This window comes from Chelon labrosus (assembly GCF_963514085.1).
Source record: "Chelon labrosus genome assembly, chromosome: 15".
In the NCBI taxonomy this organism is placed as follows: Eukaryota; Metazoa; Chordata; class Actinopteri; order Mugiliformes; family Mugilidae; genus Chelon; species Chelon labrosus.
The window spans coordinates 23,723,479-23,748,745 of NC_140348.1; the positions used below are offsets into that span (position 1 = coordinate 23,723,479).

Below are 25,267 nucleotides of genomic sequence, written 5' to 3' on the forward strand. Positions count from 1 at the left end.
ATATTATTTAATTTTATCAATTAATGCTTTTTGGTAAGTGTATTTCTTCATTTAATTTTTAATATTAATAATTTTATTTTTCTTGTACACATTTCATATATAGATTTCTCCATTGTTATAGAATCAGTGTTACACGTAAAATTTCGCGAGACCCTGCCATTTTTTTGTTTTTTTTGTTTGTTTTTTTTTTGGGGGGGGGGTATACTCTCAAAAGAAAAAAAACTATTCAAAAACAATTTATAGAGTACATGAAATGTCACATTTTTATGGTAATTTATCGTAAAAAAAAATGTCTGATAATGTCATTATGGTAATTTAATGATTTGTGCCGGAATACTAAAAAGTTAGACAGATTAAACAAAGTATTAGCAAATTTTACTGTACTAGCTAGCTCTTATAAAGTGAAGCTAGTTGGCTTCCTCCAGGTTTTGACCAACTCTCTTAAAATAATTTTAAATCTCCAAGGTGTAAAAAATCATCGGGTTTTAAACGGTGGCGGTGACGTTGATTTTTATTAGCGAGCAACACAAATAGCTTCCCATGCTACGTGACTTGTCCGTGCCGTTTTCAATACTAGGAAAAACAACGCAACCACAACGTTGCCTGAAACGTGCAAAAAAATTCCGATTCGTTATGAGACCATGCCATAATATTAACACTGTATGGCGAACCCTGAGACTGTATAGTTCGCTGAGTGCCTGTGAACAGCTGCTGCAACATTTGGAATTAATATAATATCTATCCTGTTGTTTGTGGATACCACAGCGGCTAACAGCTGATTCTCATAATTTCAAGCCATTTTTCAACTGTCACATTGCAGTTAAAAGACAAATTGTGCCTTGATGACCTGTACTCATTACAGTGATGAAAGCGAACGTTAGACAACAACAAGATCAGCTTATCTGGATGACTTCATTTAATTTTAGCTGTAATGCATCCCATTAGGGTGGGAGGACATCATTTATATTGTAGGGGACAGTTAGCTTTTAGGCAAGAGAGAGAGAGCGAGAGTCCACCTAGGGGCAGTAACTAATGGCCTACTGGTGGGTCAAAGGTCATTGCACACCTTAATAGATGCCCCCTGCATAATTATACACGCTACAGGAAACCACCTTGACACTTTATTTATCTAGCTGGAAAGAAGTACCAGGAAATCTTCTCAAATGCCCCTGAACACAACACTTAACCACCCCGACATGAGCCGATCAGATAAGACACTCGCCGCGTGCTTTTAGTCGCCTTGTTTCAATGTTTGTATCACATGTGCGAACACGTACTGTTGCAAGCGAGCACAAAGGGGGAAAAAAGAAAAGGTGTCTCAGTCAGGACCAACACCCAACGTGTCGGATTTACTGCAGAGAACGCAAACACACACACACACACACACACACACACACAAAGCAGCTTTCACACCACTTACGTCCACTATTTTTTTTTTTTTTAAACGAAAAAAAAAAACAGCACTTAAACAGGAAGCATACACCCGTGTTTCCCACCACTCAGAGCTTTTACTGGACGTGATGGTCGGCTCAGCTTTTTATTTGTTGTTATTTTTCTAATGCGATCCTAATGAACCGACACATTTCAGACTTGCAGAAGTGAATCTTGCATTCATTCTCGGGTGGTGGCTCAGAAGTTGAACCGCTGCACTGAGTGGACTGATTTTAGGACAGATGCACCTTGTGATTATTTTCAGGTGGGGGGGGGGGTCTAAGTAGAGCTGCTGCTATTCATGGCATCGGGGGAGAGGAGCGTGTTAATTGTGATTTTGAAACCGTGCAGCTTATATCATACATCAATCAGCCACAACATTATGACCATATGACAATTCAATGTTCTGCTGGGAAACTTTTAGACCTGGCATTCATTCATTGGTGTGGATGTTACTTAGACATGTAGCACCCACCTAGACCAGACCAGGCACCCCCACCCCATAGCAATGACACTCCTTGATGGCAGCAGCCATCCCCAGCAGGGTGCAGCCACAAAAATCGCCTAAAGAACAGCACAAGGTGTTGACCTGGCCTCCAAATTCCACATAGGCCCCTCCACTCAACCCACAGGACACCCTCGGAAGGCCCATATCCATTCTCTGATGAGTCCCAACTGTTTCAGAGGCAACAAGGGTGGCCTACACAATATTAGGCAGGTGGTCGTAATGTTATGCCTGATCAGTGTATAAAGATAATAAAGATATACCGCATGCGGAGGCAGCCAGGCCATAAGTTTTACCTCCTTTTACGAGACAAGATGACCAGATGCCAGACCTTGTAAACCCTCATACTGGTTTGTGTATATTCTTCCATTTCTTGTACATTTGTTCATATTCTAATATGATAATTTGTACATTTTGGCTTATACTATTTCTATTTTATGTTACTAGATCTTATTCTACTTATTTTTTATTTCTATTTTATTTAACTTAATCTTTTCTTTTTATCTGAGGTTCTTAAGAGTGTGTTTTTTATGACAACTAAGCTACTGTAACCAAGCAATTTCCCTTGTGGATCAATAAAGTTTATCTAAGTCTAAGTCTAAGTCTCTAAGTGTCTGACAATTTTATGTCTATTGGAACAATACACAACAACCTCAGCACACCATTATTCTGCCATCAGTGGGATATTTCCATAACCCGGCTCATACGCCACGCAGGGTCCGGGCAGGAACATACATTTAAAATGTTTCACTTACACGGTTTAACAAGGTTTTCCATCTGTCATGGAGACGAGGCAAATGCCTATAAAAGCGAAATGAAGGGCATTAGCAGGTGGATAGATGAACTCCTTTTTTTCAGGAGGCATTTGTCTTTCCTTTCTAACAAGCCCCTGGCTGGCCAAATTGGGTAATAAAAACCTGTGAAGCAGGGCAAGGTAAGAGACGGTGCCATCTGTTCAGCCGGTATGTAGATTGGCATCCCAGGGCCGGGCCGGGCCGTCCCGCGGAGACGGAGAAATCAACGGACGCTTGTCTGCGAGCGCTGACTGGCTGCAGGCAAAGGGCCAGGACAACCCTTCAGACAAGTGTGTGTATGTGTGTGTGTGTGTGTGTGTGTGTGTGTGTGAAGTCCTTTCCTTTTTTTATCTGGTCATGTCACTCCAACAAGCACTTAAATCCCTGCTTGACTGATCACCTTTCTCTTCAGATCAATGTTACAAACAACACTTTGCTGCTCCAGTGACAAATCTTTCTCACGGCTTTCAATGGACCATCTGACGCCCATGTGATAAAGCAGAGTAAATGTTCAAATAAGCCTTTGCGAGAATACGGCACGACTGGATGTGTATCCTTGAGGGAACTTTGCCTCAAAGCGATCAAGGAGTCATACTTAACTCTTAAATCCCTGCATTTTTATTTTGTCATTTCCACCAAAGACTAAATCTGCGGACGCTAAATCTTTCAACGCTGCAAGTCCGAAGGACATAGGACTTTTTGTTTTTTTTGTGGTGACACCCCAAAGAAACAAAAAGGACGTCTTAGACAAAGATATTTTTGTGGTTGAGATCTATATATAGCTTTCCAGAGGAGCAGCAGAAGTTGTGGAGAGAAGAGGGAGGGTCCGCATTGTTCGAGGCGTCCGCAGTGGAAACTTTACTGTCGGCAGTGGAAGACCAAGTGATAACCCTCCGCTAAAGGCCAGGAGCGATAAGGCGGCGAGAGGGACCACACACGTACACAAACACACTCGCATGTGGTGGTTTGAAACAAAAGGGGAAATCGGCAGGGAGTGGCTCACAACCCAGAGACACGAGCAGCTAATCCTGATGTTTAGCTCAGACGTTCAGAGGGACGTTACGTTGTCTGGGGTGCTGCTTTATTAGAGATTAAAAAAATATATACCAGGATTACCACGGGGAGTTTTTTTCCACCAAGGACGCTCTAAGATGTCACAATGCCAAACGCACAAAAATAAAAAACAAGTCGCAGTATTTGTTCATGCTGGCTTTCCTTCGCAGTGCCGAGGCTTACTGGAGCACTTCAACAGCACTGATGCATGGTTGGGCTGCAACATGGCAACACCTGTGCTTTTCCGACTATGACAAGTCAAAACGAGGTCTGTCGATTCGCCAAATGATGTAGCACAATGATAAGTGAGAAACGTGTCCAACCTGTGAAAGGACTGTAACATCTTCACATTTGGAGCTGAATTCAATTACGAAGAAGTCACGACAAATGCAGCGTGACTGATCAATGCATCGCCAAAACAACAACCATTTTTTTAGCAGCGGATCAGGGGCGGCTACAGTGAGCTGCTAGATGAACTACTGCACACCTCCAACTCCTTTCAGTGTGCCCTGCTATTCACAGGCTCACGTGGTGTGTAGTTTCTGAACCCTGTTGCTCAGATAATGATTTCTTCTACGTGAAAACATTAATGTTTTGTTTTTTCTGCACCCACTGTCGAGTGACCAGTGGTATTAACCCACATTTACCGTTCCCACCAGGAACTACAGGTCTTACTGGTAGGATCATTTCAAACTAGATATAATCCTATCAAGAGGCCAGAGTCAAAAGCATCATAACTTACTTACAATGCTAACTTAAGGCGCTTTTAGGGTACTGCGGGACCTAGATGTCGTAACTTACGTACGTAGCCTACGCCGGTGTGAGCCATTTATACTTGTGCGCTTGCCTATGTGGCTCGCTCTGTAACAACGCCACCCCCAAACACTAGTCGGCGCTGTGTCTTTTTTGCCTGCTTCACTTTCAACAATGGCGACTGAAACTTTGGCCGAAATGTCGCAGAAGACGAGTCGGACAAATGTTTGCATCTCCGAACCTCCTCAGTTAACCTTTCCTCGATGTGTTCCATCTTTATTGATCCAAAACAATCAATTCGAGAAGATTGCGGAGATGGAGAAGCAGCCGGAAATAGCAGCAGCGGACCAATCACAGATGTTGCAGTCTACGTTGCCGCGGCAGTTACGGTGCTAGTCTCTGCATAGCTTCTGCGTCAACTTAACGCAGAAGTCTAAACTGCCTGTTAAGCACAAGACCCTATAGTCTGATTGTGAGAAGATATAAGGTCCACTGTCTATACATCATCACATTTTGCATAAATATCAATAACAGTGCCGTATGCTTTGTCATTACTATATATTTATGGTTGCTATCTGCTGCGTTGGCCCTCGTTTTCTCCAGAAGTGAGGCCGAGAGTGGGAGGACTAATGATGCAGTAATTAAAGCCGGTGCCTCGCTCCGGCATCACAGCAGCTTGCTGAGGAGTAACGCTCGATGCAAATCCCCCCCCCCCCAGCAGCTGGCCGTCTACTTGCATCCGAGGCAAGCAAACACCATGAGACATAAAGATGCTGCGCCGGCAAACTAATATTTCCATGCACTGCGCATTTTCCACGTCTGCGGTCAACGTTACGCTGTAGATTTTCTCCAGAGCTGAAAACTCAGCGGAGTGCCATGTGACATGTAACAGGAGCTATCATGCTATTTCGGTGGAGATGGAGAGCCAGTAGCGAGTGCGTGCTAGTGTGCATGCGTATTGTGCGACGATCGTGCTTCTTGGCTTGCCTTAAATGGACGTCCAGGGGATGTCAAACAGTCAAATACTGATGTTTGCCGGAGGGAGGAGGTTTTCCATTATGGCTTTGCAAGTTGCTGAGAGAAACCAGACATATTTCTGCGTGATGGAAGATCCACTTTTTGAGCAATGCAACACCGTGACTGATGCATGTACAAGATATTTAATTCAAACGTCGGTGCGTGATCTAATCACGGCTAGTATTTATAGAAGCGCAGCATGCAGGAGTAATACCATCCAGGTGCTGTGACCAACAGTGTGACTACAGTAGCAGGAAATCCTAAAGAGGCTGGAGGAAGAGTATGGTCAGATTCAAGCCCCGCTTAATGACTTGGCCAGACGAAACTGGACTTTTATAAGCTGAGGCCACGGTGGAAGAAAAACAATGGCCTTAACTGGGGAATACTCACCCTCCGACCGACTGTACGTGGACCAGAGACAATAAGCACTCTCCATCAAAGGCTTTGGGTTAAATAAACACCCGTCCCGCTGGGAATGTGTGGCTGATTGTGTATGAGGGGAGGGAAAAAAGATAAAGGGAACTGGTGAGAGGAGAGATCTCTGCAGGAGGAGGAGAAAAAAAAAGGGAGTGAGGAGGAGAGGAGTAGTCCAACCCAGCTGGAGAGAGCAGCTTTTCACAGAAGAAATCTGGAGATAGGTGGCGACGACACCACGTGAAAGAGCGCAGCTGAAAGCTCGCTAATAAGAACTTTTTGGTCAAACCTGCAGAGCGGGTTCGTCGCCGCGGCGCGTCTCGGAGGACTCTGCGGAGGAGGACCTGCCGTGCGACGTTCATCGCATCCCCTCGAGATATTTAAACAAACACTTTTTTTGTTTTGCTTTTTTTCGTTTCGGTGATTACATTACGGCTCCAGTTCGCCACACTGTGCACACATTGTCCGCAGACGCGCATAACTGCTTAAGTAGATGAGGTGCCGTAAAACACCTGTAAAGTGTGTTTTAACGTTTGGGTAAATATAATTTGGCTTTTCTCGTCTTACTGTGCACATAGCCCGGGTGGCGGTTAGCTTAGCTTCGCATAAAAACAGCACCCACTGACACAAGAGCAGAGCTATAAATCACTCAAGTCAGTAATCCAGGGCGTCCATCACAACGATCAGGAGGCAAACGGAAGAAATACAGCAATTAGGATTCGCCGACTACACCACTGCACCTCAATGGGGTTAAAACTGAGCATCCCCACCGACTTTGTTCGGGCTTTGTTCAAATTAATAAGAGAACTAGAGCCTGAAATTGGCATATTTTCTCCAGTTGGAAAACAAAAAAACTAAAAAATGGGTCGATAGTTTCCTCCAGTTTTGAGTCTTAATGCTTAGCTTATCACGTTCCGGCTACGGCTTCTTCATACTCCCGATTACAGACACAAGAGCAGTATTGACCTCATCCAACTCTCTGCAAGAAAGCAAACACTCAACTAAATGGAATCGAAATTAAAAAATGCACAATTCTCCCTAATTCGGAACACAAGGCAGCAGACAGCGTGCGTGTGCCGACAAACAATAGCATCCACTGTGAGTCAGACTATAACTGACAACTTCACAGTTTGGTTCTCACTTGCACAACAGGCAGTCGGGCTTTATTGCAGTGGCGAACAAATGCCAGCACGCTTTTTAATTTTCGATGTTGCCTTCCTTAATGACACAGCGCAACGTGAGAATAAGAAGTTGTTGAGATCACCGAACACGCTCTGGTTTAACACAATATGTCATTTGTGGAAGTGACATACTGGGAGGCAGGGCTGAGGCTTCTATCTACAACGTCCCAAAGAGTCTGCTAAAATCCCTGTAAAATCTGTTGAGACATGTCCGTGACCAGGATACATCCACCGATCAGGCATAACATTATGACAATATTCCTAATATTGTGTAGGTCTCCCTTTGTGCCTCCAAAACAGTTGGGACTCATCAGAGAATGGACATGGGCCTTCTGAGGGTGTCCTGTGGTGTCTGGTAACAGAATGTTGTTAGTGGGGATGCACCGAAAATTTTCGAAAATGCACTTTCGGGCTTTTTTCGGCCGGAAATTTATCGCCGAAACAACACGGCCGAAACAGGATGTTGTGATGATGCAAGCAACAACCGCAGCAAATTTTCGGTGCATCTCTAGTTGTTAGTGGGGGGCCTTTGGATCATCCCACAGATACTTGATCAGTTTGAGATCTAGTGAATTTGGAGGCCAGGTCAACACCTTGTGCTGTTCTTCATGTTTTTTTTTAGTTGTTCCTAAAGTGTTTTTGTGTGTGTGTCTGTCAGGCTGCATCCTGCTGGGGATGGCTGCTGCCATCAAGGAGTGTCATTGCTGTGGGGCGGAAGGTTGCCTTCTCCGGTCTAAGTGGGTGGTGCATGTCTAAGTAACATCCACACCAGTGAATGCCAGGTCCAAACGTTTCCCAGCAGAACACTGAATCGTCACAAGATGGTTAATGTTATTTACTTCTCCTGTCAGTGGTTTTAATGTTGTGGATAATCTGTGTATATCTCGCATCCCTTTTTGAAATCCAAGCCTGCAGCTGGTGATGAAAGTGGTTTGGTTTAATGTGGAGCGGAGCGGGGAGCACAGACTAACTTCAGGACCTCATTTTTTTTCCACAGCACGAGCCGGCCGCGAGCCACAGCTCGTTTATTCGCGAAGGCTGGCTTAGGCGGCGACAAAAGAGATGAGAGCACTTCTGTAATCATTCAGTTTGTGTCTGCCCCCCCCCCCACCCCACCCCACCCATCCACCGACCGGCCCACCCCTCCCAGCAGACGCAACTGCTTGGAGAAAACACAGCCGGACAGAGTGAAGCGTGAGCTGTGTGTCGGAGTGAGCTGCGTGACTATAACAAACACAGTAGGTGTAAAACTTCCAAGTGAAGTGAAGTGGATGTGGATCACAGATAAAAACACAAGTGGAGCGAAGGCCTGCTGTTGCTAAGCAAGCTCTTGGAAACACACGCTTTGGGTTTACATGATGAAAGTGAGCCAAATTCCTTGGATAAACAACGCTAATGTAAGCTGAAATACTGAACATAAACTGTGGACACAACTCCAGGTATAAATACCAACAAGTTCATGACATGTCGCTAAAAACATGAAAACCAGAAGCCTCTTTCTACAAACAATGCCTCATTCTCAAACGCTGGAGCACAAATCATGGCTCTGCAAGAAACGACGACATTTCTCAACACATCAATATGCAAATAGAGGAAAGAAACATGACTAGTCTCATCAGGCTCAGACAGAACCCACATCAAACTAGTTACAGAGATCCACATATGCTAGTGTCAACATTTTTTCTGCCTAAGTCGCTGATAATACACCAGCAAAAGTAACAGTAAACGTCTTGCGTCTTCACTGCGGGCTCGCCATTCTGTGTGTGCAAAAGGTATCGAGACGGAATGGGAGGGGGGCATCGCCTGCTTTGTAATTTAACCTGGACAGCAACAGAACTCACGTAGCATGTGAAACTATTTTTGTAGTTCGCTATTAAAAATTGACGTTACAGCCACTTTTTAAAACCCGATGTTTGTGCTCTTCATGTTTTAAACCACTGAGATTTGCAATTATTTAAAGAGAGCTGTTAAAAACCTGGAGGAAATGACTCCAGACGTGAACTAGCTAAGCTTTATAAGATCTAGCTAGCAAAGTTATCATCTTACATATAATTGACCGTATAATGCCACGTCTCAACAGCCTCATGTTTAGTATTCGTGTACATGAACTGCACAGACTGCTGATGTTTGTCACTAAATACAATATCCGGGTCATTACGGTAATTTAAAGAAGTTCTGATGCAAACCGCATGCTCTTATTTTTACATGGAGGCCTTTCATATACCGCATAAATAGTTTTTAATAGCTTCACAATCAGTGGCTTGTATTAAGACGCATTGCTTTTTGCCGGCGGTGGAGGCTGCCGCCACAGGGAGAGGAGCGCTGGCGTGACGGGACACGCAACGCGACACACACACCGACGCCGTTGTGTTACATGTCGCGCCTCTGACTCAAGGAACGCCGGCGCGCCTTTCTGAAAACATGCACGTGGGGTGGCGTTACGCCGCATAAGGAGGGCGGAGAGGAAAAGGCTTTTCCTCTCCTTTTTTTTCTCCTTGATTATGGAAGCTTTGCATTGAAAGGACTGAAAGGCCCTTTTTTGCCCCTATGTCAGAAAGTGAAACCAACTCCATTTCCCTCTTCTTGGGGGTATGTGTGATCATCAAAAACCATAAGGCAAGCACTTTCTGGGATATTTATGTGAGAGGAAAGCATTTGCAGAACCTAAAATCATGATCATTAACCCATAAAGATTGTAGAAATCTACTCATCTTTGTTATGTATTGGTGCAACAGCAGATTCTTCACAGACCAAGCTATTTCTATGTTTATGTGCCTCTAGAGTCAAGCTTTTTATTTTTATTATTTGGATGAACTGCACCTTTAAGGCTGTTCCTAAAAACCTGTTGTCTCCCCAGTATATTATTGGCCCTTGGCTTCATCAGTGGGACGGGAGGGGGGGTAATTTTAATCTCTGTAACCGGCTATCATGGTAACTGTACATAAAACCTTTAATAAGACCCTCTCTCTCTCTCTGTGTCTCTCTCTCTCTTCCCTCTTGTCTCCTTGTGCCTCATGCAATTAGTTATATATGGCACAGGAGGCTAGGCGCTAGCTGCACGGATATAAATAAAGCAATGAAAATGGAAAAGCCTGCTGGCAACAGAGACATGGAAACATTCTTCAGGTGATTTCTGCTTGCAACTCGTTTTATTCTGATTAATCCGCACACTATTTTCTGTTTGATTCATTATTTAATCTATAAAACAAACAGTCCTCAAGATGTCAATAATAATGATGAAGTTATCATTACATTAGAGATGGAGACACAAGGTGACATACTTTATTGTAGATTAATGGAAATGTGCAGTTAAAATAACCATGTTTACAGCTGATACATGTCAAACCTCACCGATCACTCTGGCACAGACAACTGTCGTCAGGAGTTTGGGAAAATCCGACCTTTGATCGGAGCAAATCAAATCACGCACTTAATAAAGCATCTACAGCTCTGCAACATCGATGGCGTCAGAGATTAATGAGCTTTGTTAATTACTACGACTAGCAGTCAGGCCTCTGCACTGGAAAACAGATCCATGGTGATCCGATAAATGTCTAAAACCGACCAAAAACTGATTAGGATACCGAGTGAACTCAGGTCTCCTCAGGTTATTATGAATGAGTCCTTAGGGAGGGGGGTGTCCTTGGATTTCCCCCATCCTGGATTAATCTTGGAGTGAACCCAAACTTCCCCACCCTTATCCCACTTCCTTATCTGGGTTCAATGGAGCTTGGCTGTTCATTGTCCCACTCTGCTCACACTCACATACACACAAATCCTCCTGAGAGGGGTCAGTGAACTCTGGACAAAGTTGTCTGTGTTGAAGCTCTGTAAAGTTCCTGCCTCACGCTGGAGAGTTGAAGAGAGCTTTCATACATATCATATATATAAGTCTGCAAGTGTGTTATTTCCCCTGAGAGCACACCACTATCAACTCTCGTGTCTGTTTCAGTGAGCGACTGCTTGTTTTGCCTGGTTAAAAACAACAGCTCAAGCCAACCAGGGCGGGGACGGATTGTTCTCCACGCCGGCAACACGACCATCTGTGCGCGAACAAACCTCTGCTGGTTTCAGGTCTGAACTGACTTCTTTATTTTTTCTGTTCCAGGGCAGGGTGACCTGACTCAGCACCTGGGAGAACAGACCCAGATAAGACAAGAAGACACAAATAGGAGGTGCACAGATACAGTGACGCAATAAATCCAGCATACCACTGACATACACATCAGCCGCAACATTATGACCACTGGCAGGAGAAGTAAAGACCATCTTGTGACAATCCAATGTTCTGCTGGGAAACTTTTGAACCTGGCATTCATTGGTGTGGATGTTACTTAGACATGTAGCACCCACCTAGACCAGACCAGGCACCCCCAACCCATAGCAATGACACTCCTTGATGGCAGCAGCCATCCCCAGCAGGACGCAGCCTGACACAGACACACACACAAAAACACACTAAAAAAGAACCATGAAGAACAGCACAAGGTGTTGACCTGGCCTCCAAATTCACTATATCCCAAACTGATCCAGTATCTGTGGGATGATCCACAGAGGACCCTCCCCTCAACCCATAGGACCCAAAGGCCTCCACTAAGGACACCACAGGACCCCCTCAGAAGGCCCATGTCCATTCTCTGATGAGTCACAACCGTTTTGGAGGCACAAGGAAGACCTATACAATATTAGAAAGGTGGTCATAATGTTATGCCTGATCGCTGTAGGTCACATGGCAGGGCTGAAAAGACAAATCGAGGTTGTACTTGATAAGAACTCTGCAACTTCCTAATCAGAGATGAATCATGTGAAGCATCTACAGCCTGATCTCAGTTCTGTACCACTTTGGAAACACAAGCAACCAAATCATCAAGTCAGAGTGCAACCTGACAGAAATGCAAAGGACTCAATGCATAGTCAACCACTGATCCATCCATTTGAACCATTACATCCCATCGCTTAGAAAAGAAATGATACCACTGAATGTGATAGACACTGATATGAATGCGAGGGGAGACTGTACACCACCGCTAACAAGCTGCTAGTTTGCCACAGTTGGGGCTCTCAGGAAATCTGCGTCAAGTAGAGAATCCCATAACTACGGCTCTCTGGGATGAATTCATTCGAATCCTGCGGTTTCCCATGATAAATCCAGATGACAGCTAAAAATATAAAAAAACAAGGTCGCTAAAAAACTGAGGCTAATAAGTTACGACATCAAAGGACAACCACTACAGCTAACTTGTTGACTGATGTCCAGCTGGAGCAGCGATGGGTTGTAACAAGTCGGGGAGTCTGGCAAACATTCCTCCACGAGAGGCTGGCTGAAGAAATCCCACAACAGTGTGTGAGCAAGCAGCTGAAAAGTGAAGCCAGCGAGGAGTGCAAATATACAAATATACTGTAGCTCCTCGGATGGGACAACTTTTGAGGACAACTCTCTATGAAGCTAAATGTTAAAGTACCCAACTTTGAAGCAGGAATACACTAGTTTACAGCCTGGTACAACAATAAAAACAGCAGCACTAGCTAATTTCCTCATCAGTGAGGGGCTGAATTTGGATTGTAAGTTGCTCACCCATCTCCCAATCCACCACTGTGACCATTTCTGAAATAGCCAGGGGCTAAGCCTCATTTAAGATACTGCAGGACATTGACGGCGTAACCTACGTACGTACAATGGCGACTGAAGACGAGTCCTACAAACGTTTGTGTCTCCGAACTTCCTCAGTTAACCTTTCCTCCATCTTTTTTTGGTCCAAAACAATCAATTCGAAAATTGCGGAGATGGAGAAGCACCCGGAAATACTAAAGCGGAAACACTGCGCTAGGCTAGGCTAGGCTAGGCTACGTTAGTCAGGCACTGTTAGGATGGAAAACACGAAAGCCTCCACACTGAGCTTCAAATCCACTCTTCATGGATCCTATGTGCAATGTCACTGGGGAAATTCAGATTCAGATCAGATCGATCTTGATTTGAAAGATCCGATATGGATTCATAAAATACTCTGATCAAATATTTCCTGCATCTTCTCGTTAGAAATCTTGCTGCCGTCTAGGGAGACTCTTTTGGCACAAGAAATCTAAACAACATCAGTCCAAAACACAATAGAAGCTACAAGCATCCGGCCGGAAATCTAACCAGATCTAATCTAATCTAATCAAATTGGGATAGTGTTAACCGGAATTGAACCGAATCAGGAAATCAGTCGTGATACCCAGCCCTAGACGTCACCGACATTATTTAGAAATAGAAATAATAGTCCAACCAGAACGAAAATGCCGGCTATAGCATAAATAGGTAAAAACTTTCAGGACTGCTTTTGGATTTTCAATCTGTTCGTTAGGAAACATCAGCGTAATCATGTTATCAACACTTCATCCTGTTGTTTCTCTCCGTTGGCACACACCAGGAGACGTGACGAGGGACAGAAACCTTGTGACGGCAAAGCAACGACGGCAAAACAACAACTTTATCTTAAATAAACCCTCCCCTGGAGATGCATAAACACTTTTCTTATCTTCCTTGTATTCTGCTAGATCACATGTGCACCTGGATCAAACGCAATAAACGGCGCCGTTGAAGCCAATTGACTTTCCAGAGAACTGCTTTGATATTTGGCAGCTTTGACGCTAGGCAACGAAAAAGGAAGTTTTGGCGCTGCGGCGACGAGGGTTTGGTTTATGGCGGGACTAAAATAAATAACTACAAAAGGCGGATACCGATGCGATCATTTGAACATATACCTAATGATAACGAGGCCAGCGTGACACAGATAACGGATGGGCATGCTTCTCGCGCCAGAAAAAAAAAACACCTTACTCTCAAGGGCCCTCAAGGGCCCTCAACTTTCACCTCTAGTGACGGCTGGAATGGATGTGGAAGGCCTGGCATTGTGAGGGCTGGCCTTAAAGACTTGAACGCCACAGCCGTCTGCTGCAATCACTGACTCTCCACTTCGGAAATGAGGTTTGAATGCAAACTAGAACCTCGCAACATGCAAAACATGTAATACACCATTTATTACGTGATGCTGTTTGGCTGACAACAACAGAATCTGACATTTTAACATGAAACCATCCTCATGTAGAGTTTTCTTCAAATGAAAGCAAGGCACAGCATGTCAATGTAACCCACATGCTTCTTTCTGGTGCTTACAAATGCTATATACTGCAGGAATGATAAAGAACACACTGCATATTAGTCAGTACAGTGTCTATATTTGTTGCTGCAGGACGCTACGTACGGTGAGGAATACCTCTCCTTAAAGTTTGGACTTTTTGTTGACTGGTGGCGGCTTTCAGCTCTTTCCAATCTCTCCCCCGTTTGAAATCCTAATTCCGTGTTATGACAGGATGGAGGAGGGCAGAGCAAGGGGGGGAACACCAAAATAGCATCATCTGATCTTTCTTTCATAAACTTTTCCACTCCTGCAGCAACACACTGGAACAGAGACTCCGGCAGAGGGAAGAAGCCCAAAATCAAAGCTGTCAGATGAAGCCTTTAGTCCCGGTCCCTGAGCTCAGAACAAGACGAAGAGCTGGACGGCAGAGTAAAAAGGCTTGATATTAACAATAAATCCTTTTTTTTTTTTTTTTCTTTCACATTGCTAACTTCCTCCATTTCAGCCGCCTCTTATCCACACATGCATTACGTCTGGGATCACGCATCTTGCACCACTACTGCCAACGCTAAAAATACACGCCATGAATGCTCAATTACATTATTCAGTTAGGGAATTCACTACCATCTGCCATGTGACTAAAAAAACTATATTTAGTTCCCAGGGTCTGTGCCGGCTGCAGTAACAGCTTCACGTGTTTAGAGAGAAAAACACATTTTCGCCTCACGCCCGCTCCTCGCCGCCGAGGACGAGCAGAGGCTGCGTCGGGTGTTAACAAAGACCTCTCCGGAAGAAGTGAATGAAAATACTGAGCGTCTAGGTTTGAGGACACGGCAAAGGCTCCGCTCCGTGTTGAGCTGCGAGCGTGCCAACTCAGCGGCGTCCGGGCCGCGAAACCCCGAGCTAATGAGCCGCCAGTGGACGGGAGAGGTGGAGAAAGGAACAGGAGATGAGATGAAAAATAAGTTGGAATGCGTAAAAAACCACCAAAGGGGCGCCGTTCGTAGCCGTTTATTGCATCGCCATATGGTCGTCTTGGCTCGGCGAGTACGAGACGCATATGCAATCGCAAACAGAGTGGTTGTAATCAAATGAGAAGCACAGCCAGGGACTAGTGTTCACTGCAATGAGAGCACTGGAGGAGAACGTAGGGATCACCGTTAATATGGACAGGCCTTCAGAAGCAACAACAACAACAACAACCTTACGTCCTCGGCGAGAAAGACTAGCCGTCCTACTTTAATTACTCGGCTTAATCCAACTGGACGCTCCACTGGAAAATCTCCAGGAGTCGTCGCGTGATCTCTCGATTACCGTTTCCGACAGTTTGTTTTCTCTGGGCGACGGTGATAAAAGCTGACTTTGTCGCTCACTTCTTGGTTTAATTTGCACGCAAACCAACACCGTGTTTACACGGCAAAAGCAGCATGTTCGCAGAGCAAAGAATCTCAGTCTGTGTCTACATTGGAGGCGATTGTGCCCGAGCTGTAGGTCACTCGTTTTGGAAGAGCTCGGAGATGAGAGCAGAGCGCAAAACGTACTAGAATAAGCTCAAAGCGGCGAATAAACACTACGATTAAAGCAGATCTGTTCCTCCGTCGGGTTACGAACGACGGACGAATGAAAGAAACCGGTTTGAAACGCTGCGCAGAAGCAGCTCGAGATCTTTGAACGGGACTGACATACAGCAGAGGGTTTTTTTTTTTGGGAGGCGGCGGAGGATGTTAAATCAGCTGGAATCCCTTTGCAACTTAAGCGAAGCGGGGCAGACAAATCGGCTCAGGCTTGTCTGAAAATATATTCTCTCAGACGCAGCTTTCCTTCTGCATTATGCTAAGGCAGGGTTTTTTTTTTTTTTGGGTTATTTTCCCCTCAACGTCCACACTTTCCATTGCGTATCCCGTAGCTGCGGTTTGCGCAATAGATTAAGGTCCCGCCTCGGGAAATACACTTTCAAAATGGATCCTCGGGCGTCACGGAGCGGTTATTTGGTGACACCCAGAAGTCCAGACAGCACAGTGTCCACCTGTTCAAACAAACCATTACTACAAGGAAAACACTCCGGGACTCTATAAACACGACTAGACCCAACTCAGGTGTGACAGCCGACCTATGCGGTCGCGCGACTTCGTCATCGACAGGATCGGGGGAAATCTAAAAACCTCTTTTATTCATATATTCAGTCAGTTTTGTATTTACTCGGCTCTCCTTCAGCCTCATGTTTAACATAGAGCCCATTAGTGTGCGTTACAGTGTCAGCTCAGACTCAGGCAGAATCATTAATCGGCTTCATTTATGCTTAATTATGTATTACAGGGCGACTTAGGATCAGGAGACCCGTGGGACTCCTGCTGTGCCTTCACACTGTGTCTTCAGGATGAGCGAGAAAAAAAAAAAAAGCTCCTGTATAATGTAGGCGCTAGCTTCCTCACCGTCATCCAGCGGCAGCTTATTGAGCTCAAGGTCAACATGGATCATCATTTGCGCGGGATAAATTAAGGCAACTTATTACACCGGAAGAGGACAGGAGCACGTTTGACCTAAAAAAAAAAAAAGCACATCGACTAGCGTTAGCTTTGCGATGCTACGCGTGGAAAACGATCGAGTGGAGCAGGGCGAGGAGAGAACGTTAATGGAAATGAGGCAGAAAGAACAAATTAGCGCCTCGCTGCATGCGGTGCAACGCCGCTCGTTGCTCCACTCCAATCGGGTCGGCCTTTAAAAACAGAACACGCCGCGTTCGGCCCAACCGGTCCGCCGAATGCAAAGGTAAGGGAGCAAACGGATATCGGAGGAGGGGCTTTGCCTTAGAAAAACACCAAAGCGAGACGGTAAGACACTCAACGCAAGGCAAATAAAGATTAAATCTTGACGGCTGATTTGAACACGGGACAAAGCGATGTTTGCTCTCATAATTGGCTTCGCAGAGGATGGCTCGGAGGGCCGCGGCGCTGCAGGACGACTGTCTCCAGTTCTTTGGATGTTGTTCAAACAGCGTCTAATAACTGGAGTCGGTGAATATTTAAAGTGGCTCGATAACAAGCGGAGGGAAAACAGCGGGTTTTAATAAGTGTGCACACTGTTTGGAGAAAAAAAGGAAAAGTTGGACTATTACTGATAGTTATAATAGACGGAACAGAGGGATTTTCAGGGACCCTGCTCCCTGCAGACTCCTTACAGTTTACAGCACGGATGCACGGCCATGACAACGTGATGGAGTTTTGTAAATCCACCATCTCCGACACTGTACGTCAGTGGAACCATGCTTTGAACTTGCTTTTAACAACTGTATGCACCATTTGGCGGCACAGCAGTGATCACACAAAAAGCTTGCGTAGGCTTTTTGAAACATATTTACGTCACTTATTTGAATTAAAGATTTAAAAAAAAAAGGGTATTTTAATAGACAGAAATAGGCTATTTTTATTCTAACTTGTAATTTTCTGTTGCGGTTGAGCTGTCAAGATAAAAGATATATAAATATATTTAAAGTCTTGGAACTAGGAGTAGAAGGGAAGGTAGATATTTCTTGACTGATAATAGTATGAGCTAAAATTACCTGCATATAATATCTATAGTTTACACGGAGGAAGCAGTATTACAGCAGCGAGTAGCAACCGGAAAATAGTAAATATAACCATCGTAGTAGTTGATTAATCGCTTTCGATTTTTAAAATAAGACAATTGCTATTTTTAGTTTTCTAAATGTGACGATTTTATGTTTTTTTTTTGGTCTTTTATTTTGAAGACATAACCCTGGTCTGTGGGACCTTTTAACTTTGACATATGTAAAAAAAAAAAAAAACAGAAGCAGAAGCAGAGGAGTGTTGGTGTCTAGGAGATCGGCAATCTGAGCCAGTCCCATCGGTTGCATAGCAAAAATTAGACAACAAACAACACAGCAGAACTTTGGAGCTTCTGGTTGTTTTAAACGGCGTCAGCGTGTGTCTTATATTTTACGAATATTTGAAATTGTAAACACACGATAGCGCTTCAGTCGTTGAAATCCATCCGGCTCGTTCCGTTTATTCGTTTCTCCTTAACCTCCAGTCGCCCGGGGGGGAAAAAAAATGTATTTATATTTATATATTTGAGTATCACTCCTTGTTCAAACACACTACAGTTGCACGGGGTTACATTTATAATGGAGGTAAACACTAGAGCACGCTTCAAAGGGACGGCTTTTCTCGTGTTAAATTCACGAAACATGTCCTATATATACACACGTCTAACTTTAGACTTTAGCCAGACACATTCTGCGTTGTACCCCAGAGGCTTGCTCTGTCAAACAGACAAAATACATCAGATTAAATAGTGGAAACGGCATTAAAGGGAGTCCACTCCACAAAGAGCTTCATTCAACCCGAAAACCGTGAGGGCTGGGGGACTACAGGCCGCCGTACGCATGACCAGCACGCCCACTCGTTGCAGGAAACTCAGTCTGCTGGAGCAAGACAAAAAAAAAATAAAAATAAAGACAAGACACCCAAAGTGTGGTGCTTGTGAGAGGACGGGCTATTTATAGGCTTACTCCAGTGAGGAAGACCGCTCTTCCTCCTTCCCTCCCCACCCACCCACCCGCCCATGACTAGGATCAGCACTTCACACGGGTGACAGGAGGAAGACGGGGGTGGTGGTGGTGGGGATTCTCCACTCTCCACTACCGACACCACGCTGAAAGCAACACAAAGCATTAGAAAGTCTTTAACGGTTCGCACCACGAGTTGGTGCCACCGGGTGCCAAGCTACAGACGCAAAGGTGAGCGGTAAATACACGATAACGCAGACATTTCCTCGGGAGCCGTGACACACCCATTCCTGCACGGCTTTTGCTTTCTCTCCCCGGCCAGGTATGTGGCTTTATAGCTCGATGCAAATAGGACGCAGGCAGGTACAGTGTCAACAGCATGATCCGCTATGTTTTTTTGCTGCAGATGCAGATGCAGATGCAGAACAGGCATCAGCTGCTGCACTTCACGTTTTTTTTTTTTTTTTGCCAGTGATGAAAAGAAAAAGACATCAGTAGTATCTTCTTAGCATCTTTTTTTTTTTTTTTTTTTAATGGTGTGTGAGAACACAAACAAACTCTCACATGATCTTATCTGCGTTTGTTTTCATGTGCACACCCAAACCAAGCCCGAGCCTTAACAGATGGGATGGGAGCGAGCTGCAAAAGAATTAAAAGTGAAGAATGAATTTACAGGTTTGGGTCAAGATCTGTGGGACCAGACCAGACCAGATCAGATCAGACCAGACCAGATCAGATCAGATCAGATAAGAGCTTATAGGCTGCAGGTTATCATCTTCATGGTGCAGGTGGAAAGGTGGAAGTGGGTCAGAGAGCATGTGCATGTGTTTGGTTCCGAGAGGCCCATCATCATCATCATCATCATGTGTCTGCTTCATTTTTTGGGGGGGAGGGGGGTCGTGACCAGCTGGTGAGCGTAGACATGGAGGCAGGAGGAGCATGCACAACAACAACAACAATAATAACAGAAGAAGAAGAAGAAGAAGAAGCAACGTTAACGTGCAGAGGCAGCAGTGACAGACAGTGATGGTAACTCACATCCTCGAACAGGGATCCAACGTTGGCTGTCACCAGCAGTATTCCTGTGCCGTGCTGCGCTGTCAGCTTCCCTGCCATGTCTCTTCTTCTCTCTCTCTGTCTCTGTCTCGCAGGTGGGTCGCAGACTTATACGGCGGACTTTAAAAGGTAAGAAGCTAAACAAATAAAAGAAAGGAGGAAAAAAAAAAAAAAAAAAAAAAGGAGGGGAGGCAAAGCGAATGTCTCACGGAACTGGTTTTTAAAAGAGCGGGGATTTGCGACTGGAGCCGGGGCTGAGGCGGCTCGGCTGGAGCATATTTTTTTTTATTATTATTATATTTTTCTCGTCCTCAGCAGCAGTGGCCGTGCATCTAACCAGGAGTTGCTCTGCAGTGAAGAAGGGTCCGTTTGGCGGCGGTGGCAGCGGCGGCGGCGGCGAGCGGCGGTTAGCGTTGCTGCGCTGAAGAGCGTGCTACTTTTTCACGCTCGGGGCCATCGTAAAAGTTTTCCGTTTTTAATCCAGGGCGAGTGCCTGAGGGCTCTGGCTCATTTCAGCGACGGGGTGCTATCCCCAGCTTTTGTGCAGTGTAAAAGTCTCCCTCCTAAGGCAGGACGCTTTGCCAGGACCATTGCCTTCGCCGTGCGGAGACGATAGGCTGGAGTCCTTCGCCGCTCTGACGTCACAGCGCCAATGGAAACACGGGGCTCTCTTAAAGGGACAGAGCACCGTAAACACGCGGAGGCTCCCAGGCGTCCATTATCGGACACCACTGGGCTTTACCCCTGGTATGGATGGATGGATGGATGGATGGATGGATAGATAGATAGATAGATAGATAGATAGATAGATAGATAGATAATCAGGTAAATAGATAATTAGGTAAATAGATAGATAGATGGATGGATGGATGGTAGACGGACAGACGGACGGACGGACGGACGGACAGACAAATAGATAGATAGATAGATAGATAGATAGATGATGGATGGACGGATGCATAGACAGACAGATAGATAGACAGACAGACAGACAGACAGACAGATAGATAGATAGATAGATAACTTGGTAAATAGATGGATGAATGGATGGATACACAGAATGTTAGATGGGTGGATGGATGCATAGATAGATAGATAGATAGATAGATAGATAGATAGATTCATTCCGTGGACACAGATCAAATACACATCAAACTAAATTCATACCACACTTATCCTCGGCTAGCTCTGACCTGCTACGCCCAGGTTTTATGCTAAGCTAAGCTAGATATAACAAAAGATATATATAAAAATATTTAAAGTATTAAAAACATATATCTACTGTGTACGAATATATAGTAGCAGCAAGTATGTAGCAGAGCAACCACAGTCCAGTTGTGTCCTCACAGGGAGGCATTGTAGAGTCGTATGTCCTGAGGGACAAGCAGACTCTTGCTGTCATCGAAAATAGCCATTTGAACGAAATCTCCGCTTTTCTGCCATGGATTGGTTGAGTTTTTTTTGTTTTGTTTTTGCCAAGGTCAAAACTGTACTTTCAGTAAACATAAGTGCAGAGTCGTGCCCACAATAATGCAACTCTGTGATTATTGGTTGTTTGTCCATGTGAACGCGGATGCCGATGCTGCAGGATCTTCTTGAGAATGTCACAGGCACCCGGGCTCATGCCTTGATCATGTTTCAAGCAGAAACAAATGCAACGGAGCACGTGTGCTCAAAATTACAGCCTAAATAAATAAGTCTGCTGACTTTTATGAGCGATGGGAGGGCAGAATAAAACCTTGCCTCACTACTACCGAGGTATTTTAATAAGTCCGTACATGTCAAACCTACATATGAACCAAAGCATGAACCAGTTTTAAAGGTGTTACTCATTACTTACTTGGTATTTTATTGTGTACAGACAGCGCAGGAAATAGGGGAGGGGGAGTCCTGAGTTAGTATCTACAACCTCTACCTACATATCTCTGATATGTGATCAAAATATCATTCTTATAATGTTCAGAGTAACATTAAAAACGACATGGACACATTCTCCTTTGTTGTAGGCGTACATTATATAATCCATGCCGCTGAGCTCAGCTGCACGGGATGCAACGATGCCAACACAGTCTACCTGAAACAGTTTGTGAACTGGTATTAAACAAGTCAATCACATCTATGTTCTTTTGTTTGTTTTTTGACATGTCGCAATCAAAAGCTTTAAAAGTTAACATTTTAGCTGCCACAGCATGTGGATAACAAGAGCACACAGACAGTTATAGATACCTTTAATGTTGCTTTGAGAAATGTTCAACTAGGGTGTAGAAAGCAAGAACAAACACATAGCAGTGTGTCTTTGCAACGTCTGTGAAGATTCTCAGTCATCCGGGTCGTGGCATATCAAAAACAAAACTAAAACAAAGACAGCCGGACTTGTTGAATTTTTCCAGAAGACCTTACTCATTCAGCTCCTTAAAAACATATTAGGCTATACATCCTTGTAAACTTTAAACAATGCAGAACAGTTTTTGTGTGTGCAAACCTACATATATATAGATTTTAGATCTTAAATGCATCTTGAATGCATTCTTTAGATATCTGAGCCAGCATAAAGCTCACTAACAGGCGGTTTAGGCTTCTGCATCAATTGGACACCGTATTGAATACTCTAGGTATTGGACTCCTCAGAAACCTAAATGAAGCCTTAAGGATATAGATGGCAAATGGCTGAGTTCTCCAAAAAGCTGGAACTGATTGAATAACATGGAGTGGCTAATTTAAACAAGAGCTAATGCAGTTTGCTTCAGTGCATTCCCAGATGCTGCAAAATCTGATGTGACTTGACAAGAACCTCTAGATCGCAGACCGCAAGAGCTGCGATTGGTCCACTTGAGGTGTTGAAAATGAAGCAGGAAGTAGAAACAAACATTAACCCAACTGGACAAAAACAACACAGCGCCATCTAGTGTTTGGGTATGGTTATTACAGAGCTAGCCAGAGGCACAAGTATATATAGCTCACACCAGCGTAGGCTACATACGCAGGTTGTGGCGTCTATGTCCCGCAGTACCCTACATGAGCCTTAAGGCTATAGATGGTAAATAGCTGAGTTCTCCCAAAAGCTGGAGTTGACGAGAGCTAATGCAGTTTGCTTCAGTGCATTCCCAAATGCTGCAAACTCTGATTTGCCTTGACAAGAACCTCTACAATCCCGACTGAATCCTGAATTCCTAAAAGCACACAGCTGTCAAACGCTAATCTATATGTCTGCGTCAGTCAGCAGTCGCTGGCAGATGACTAAAAGCGTCCTGACCTGTCATGCCGCAACATGTTGCGCTGCACAGTTCAGAATATGACTGTCTTTGTACGCTTGCATGTACAGTACTATCCTTCCACGGACCTAGACACCCTTTGCCAGATGTGGACACACACACACACACATTTTGATCTGAAGATTTCCTACTTAGGTGTTGGCAGGAAGACCCCGGACATTTTTCATATTGAAAGTCTGGAAACCGAATCAGTGTGCATTAACAGTGTTTTGCTAAGGTTGCTTAGAAACACAGCCAAGCCCAAGTGTGATGGATTATTGTGAATGAGGCTCATTACTGGCACCAAAACCTGTTTGTTGACAACATATTGCTCATCCAGCATTAGCTCACTTGCTGACTGAGCTGAAAAATAAAACACGAGTTACATCACATCACAGGAAGCAGCGGTCTGACTGATTTCGTAACAGGTCGTGCACACCTGTTTGAATGCATTGGTCAGAGTTGTGGTCATCGGTGGCGTTGCTCTCCGTCCTCTTTTAACCTCTGAAACATCTGGAAGGACTGTTTTGCAGAAGGACAGTTTTCTGCATCATTCACAGATCCACATGTATTAATTACCCACATGCTTGTCACACAGCGTGAAGTGATTTCCCCCGATGGGTTTGAGGCAGCCCGGGACCATAAATAGCCCCCTCCAGTCAAAGGTAGTTTGAGGTCAACAGCTTGGGGCAGGCATATGACACGCCGGACAAGCGAAGCAACAAAATGAGGCCGAGCTCCCTCTTCGCTGAGTAAGTTTAGGCCTCGACATTGTTGCACATTTAGCACATCCAGCTGTGCAACGGTGACACAAGGAAACGGTGGCAATCCTTAAATAACTACAGAAGGGTTCATGCAGCCGTTATATGTTAACAGTATTAGACTGTGTATGTGTGTGAGAGAAAGTGTGTGTGTGTGAGTGTTTGGGATGGGGGGGGCATGGTCATGGCTCACTAAGGGTCTTTGAAGAGAGATTATCGCCAAATCGAGAGAGCTCACAGCTGTGTCTGGCATGGGAGAGGGAGAGGGGGGGGGGGAGAAAGAGAGAGAATATGTGTGTGTGTGTGTGTGATGTGATTTAATCTGTATGTTTATTTAAATGGTGTCTCTCCGTGTTCCTTGTGCGTGATATGCCACGTAATATCAATAATCAGTTATTCGCAGAAGATGATAATAACAATAATGATAGCATTCACAGAGAATTAATCGGTGCCCTTGCAACTGTGTGTGTGTGTGGGTGTAGGGGTGTGTGTGTGGGTGTGTGTGTGTGTGTGTATTTTGGTATTTTAATTAAAACAGGATCACACCGCCCTTGAAAACAATCCAAACTCGATAATATCTCTTTTGCACAATATTATACCCACCGGTATTGCGGTGAACTAAGTAGCTTTGGAGCCATGTAAAGTGTATTAGAGCTCGGCATGAAATAACAAATTAAGCTAATCTAGTTTAAAGCTGCTAGACATTCCTAACGTTAGTAAAACACGCTAGCCTGTGAGCAAGCTGCTGACATACTCAGCAACCAGAACGGGCTAGCGCTAGTAGCACCTGCTACCAAGGTGCATGGAGAAGGAAAAAAAAGTTGTAGAAAGGTCAAGACACCAACAGCACTTTCCGTAAATGAAACAACTTTATTGGACCAAATAAAGACATAAAGGTCTGATAAAACTGCTGGAGTCTTGACCTTTCTAGCATTAGCGGATCACAATACTTAGAGATCGTGGTATATCTTGTGTATCGTGAATATTTGTGTTAAGGAAGAGCCCTCTAATCTTGTTAACCACTTGGCTGCTGACTTGTCTGCAAACTCTTCCACTTTTCTGAAGCAGCTGCAAAGAAAACTTATAGTTAATAGAGGCTAAGTTAATAGTCTTGTTATTCTCATAAATGTGGTTTATTTGCTTTCTTACTAAGAGGCCGATCAGAAGGCTGAAATCACTTTAATATGCAGCTGGAGCCCCACACAAGTTAGCTTCGCTAAAGCTAAACTAGGTTAGCTCAGTCCAAAGTGACATGAAATCAAAATCAAAACCATAAGAACTGAGAGTGATACTAGCAATTTAACAACTGTTCATTAAGCAGAAAACATCTTTGACTTGCAGCTGCCACATTTTTCATACACACGAGGCTAGTGCTGCATAACCAGCTCTCCTGCATTGTTTT

At 44.5% G+C, this 25,267-nt stretch overlaps 1 protein-coding gene across 1 annotated transcript in view; it reads right to left on the reverse strand.

The window, feature by feature from the left end:
* The window catches only part of inpp5a (inositol polyphosphate-5-phosphatase A), a 147,849-nt gene extending 127,909 nt beyond the window's left edge, over window positions 1-19,940 (reverse strand). Inside the window, exon 1 of the mRNA XM_084562292.1 lies at window positions 19,836-19,940. Within this exon, the coding sequence (XP_084418418.1) occupies window positions 19,836-19,913 (78 nt within the window). The 5' untranslated portion in view covers window positions 19,914-19,940. The remainder of the gene's footprint in view (window positions 1-19,835) is intronic.
* Window positions 19,941-25,267: the final 5,327 nt, after the last annotated feature.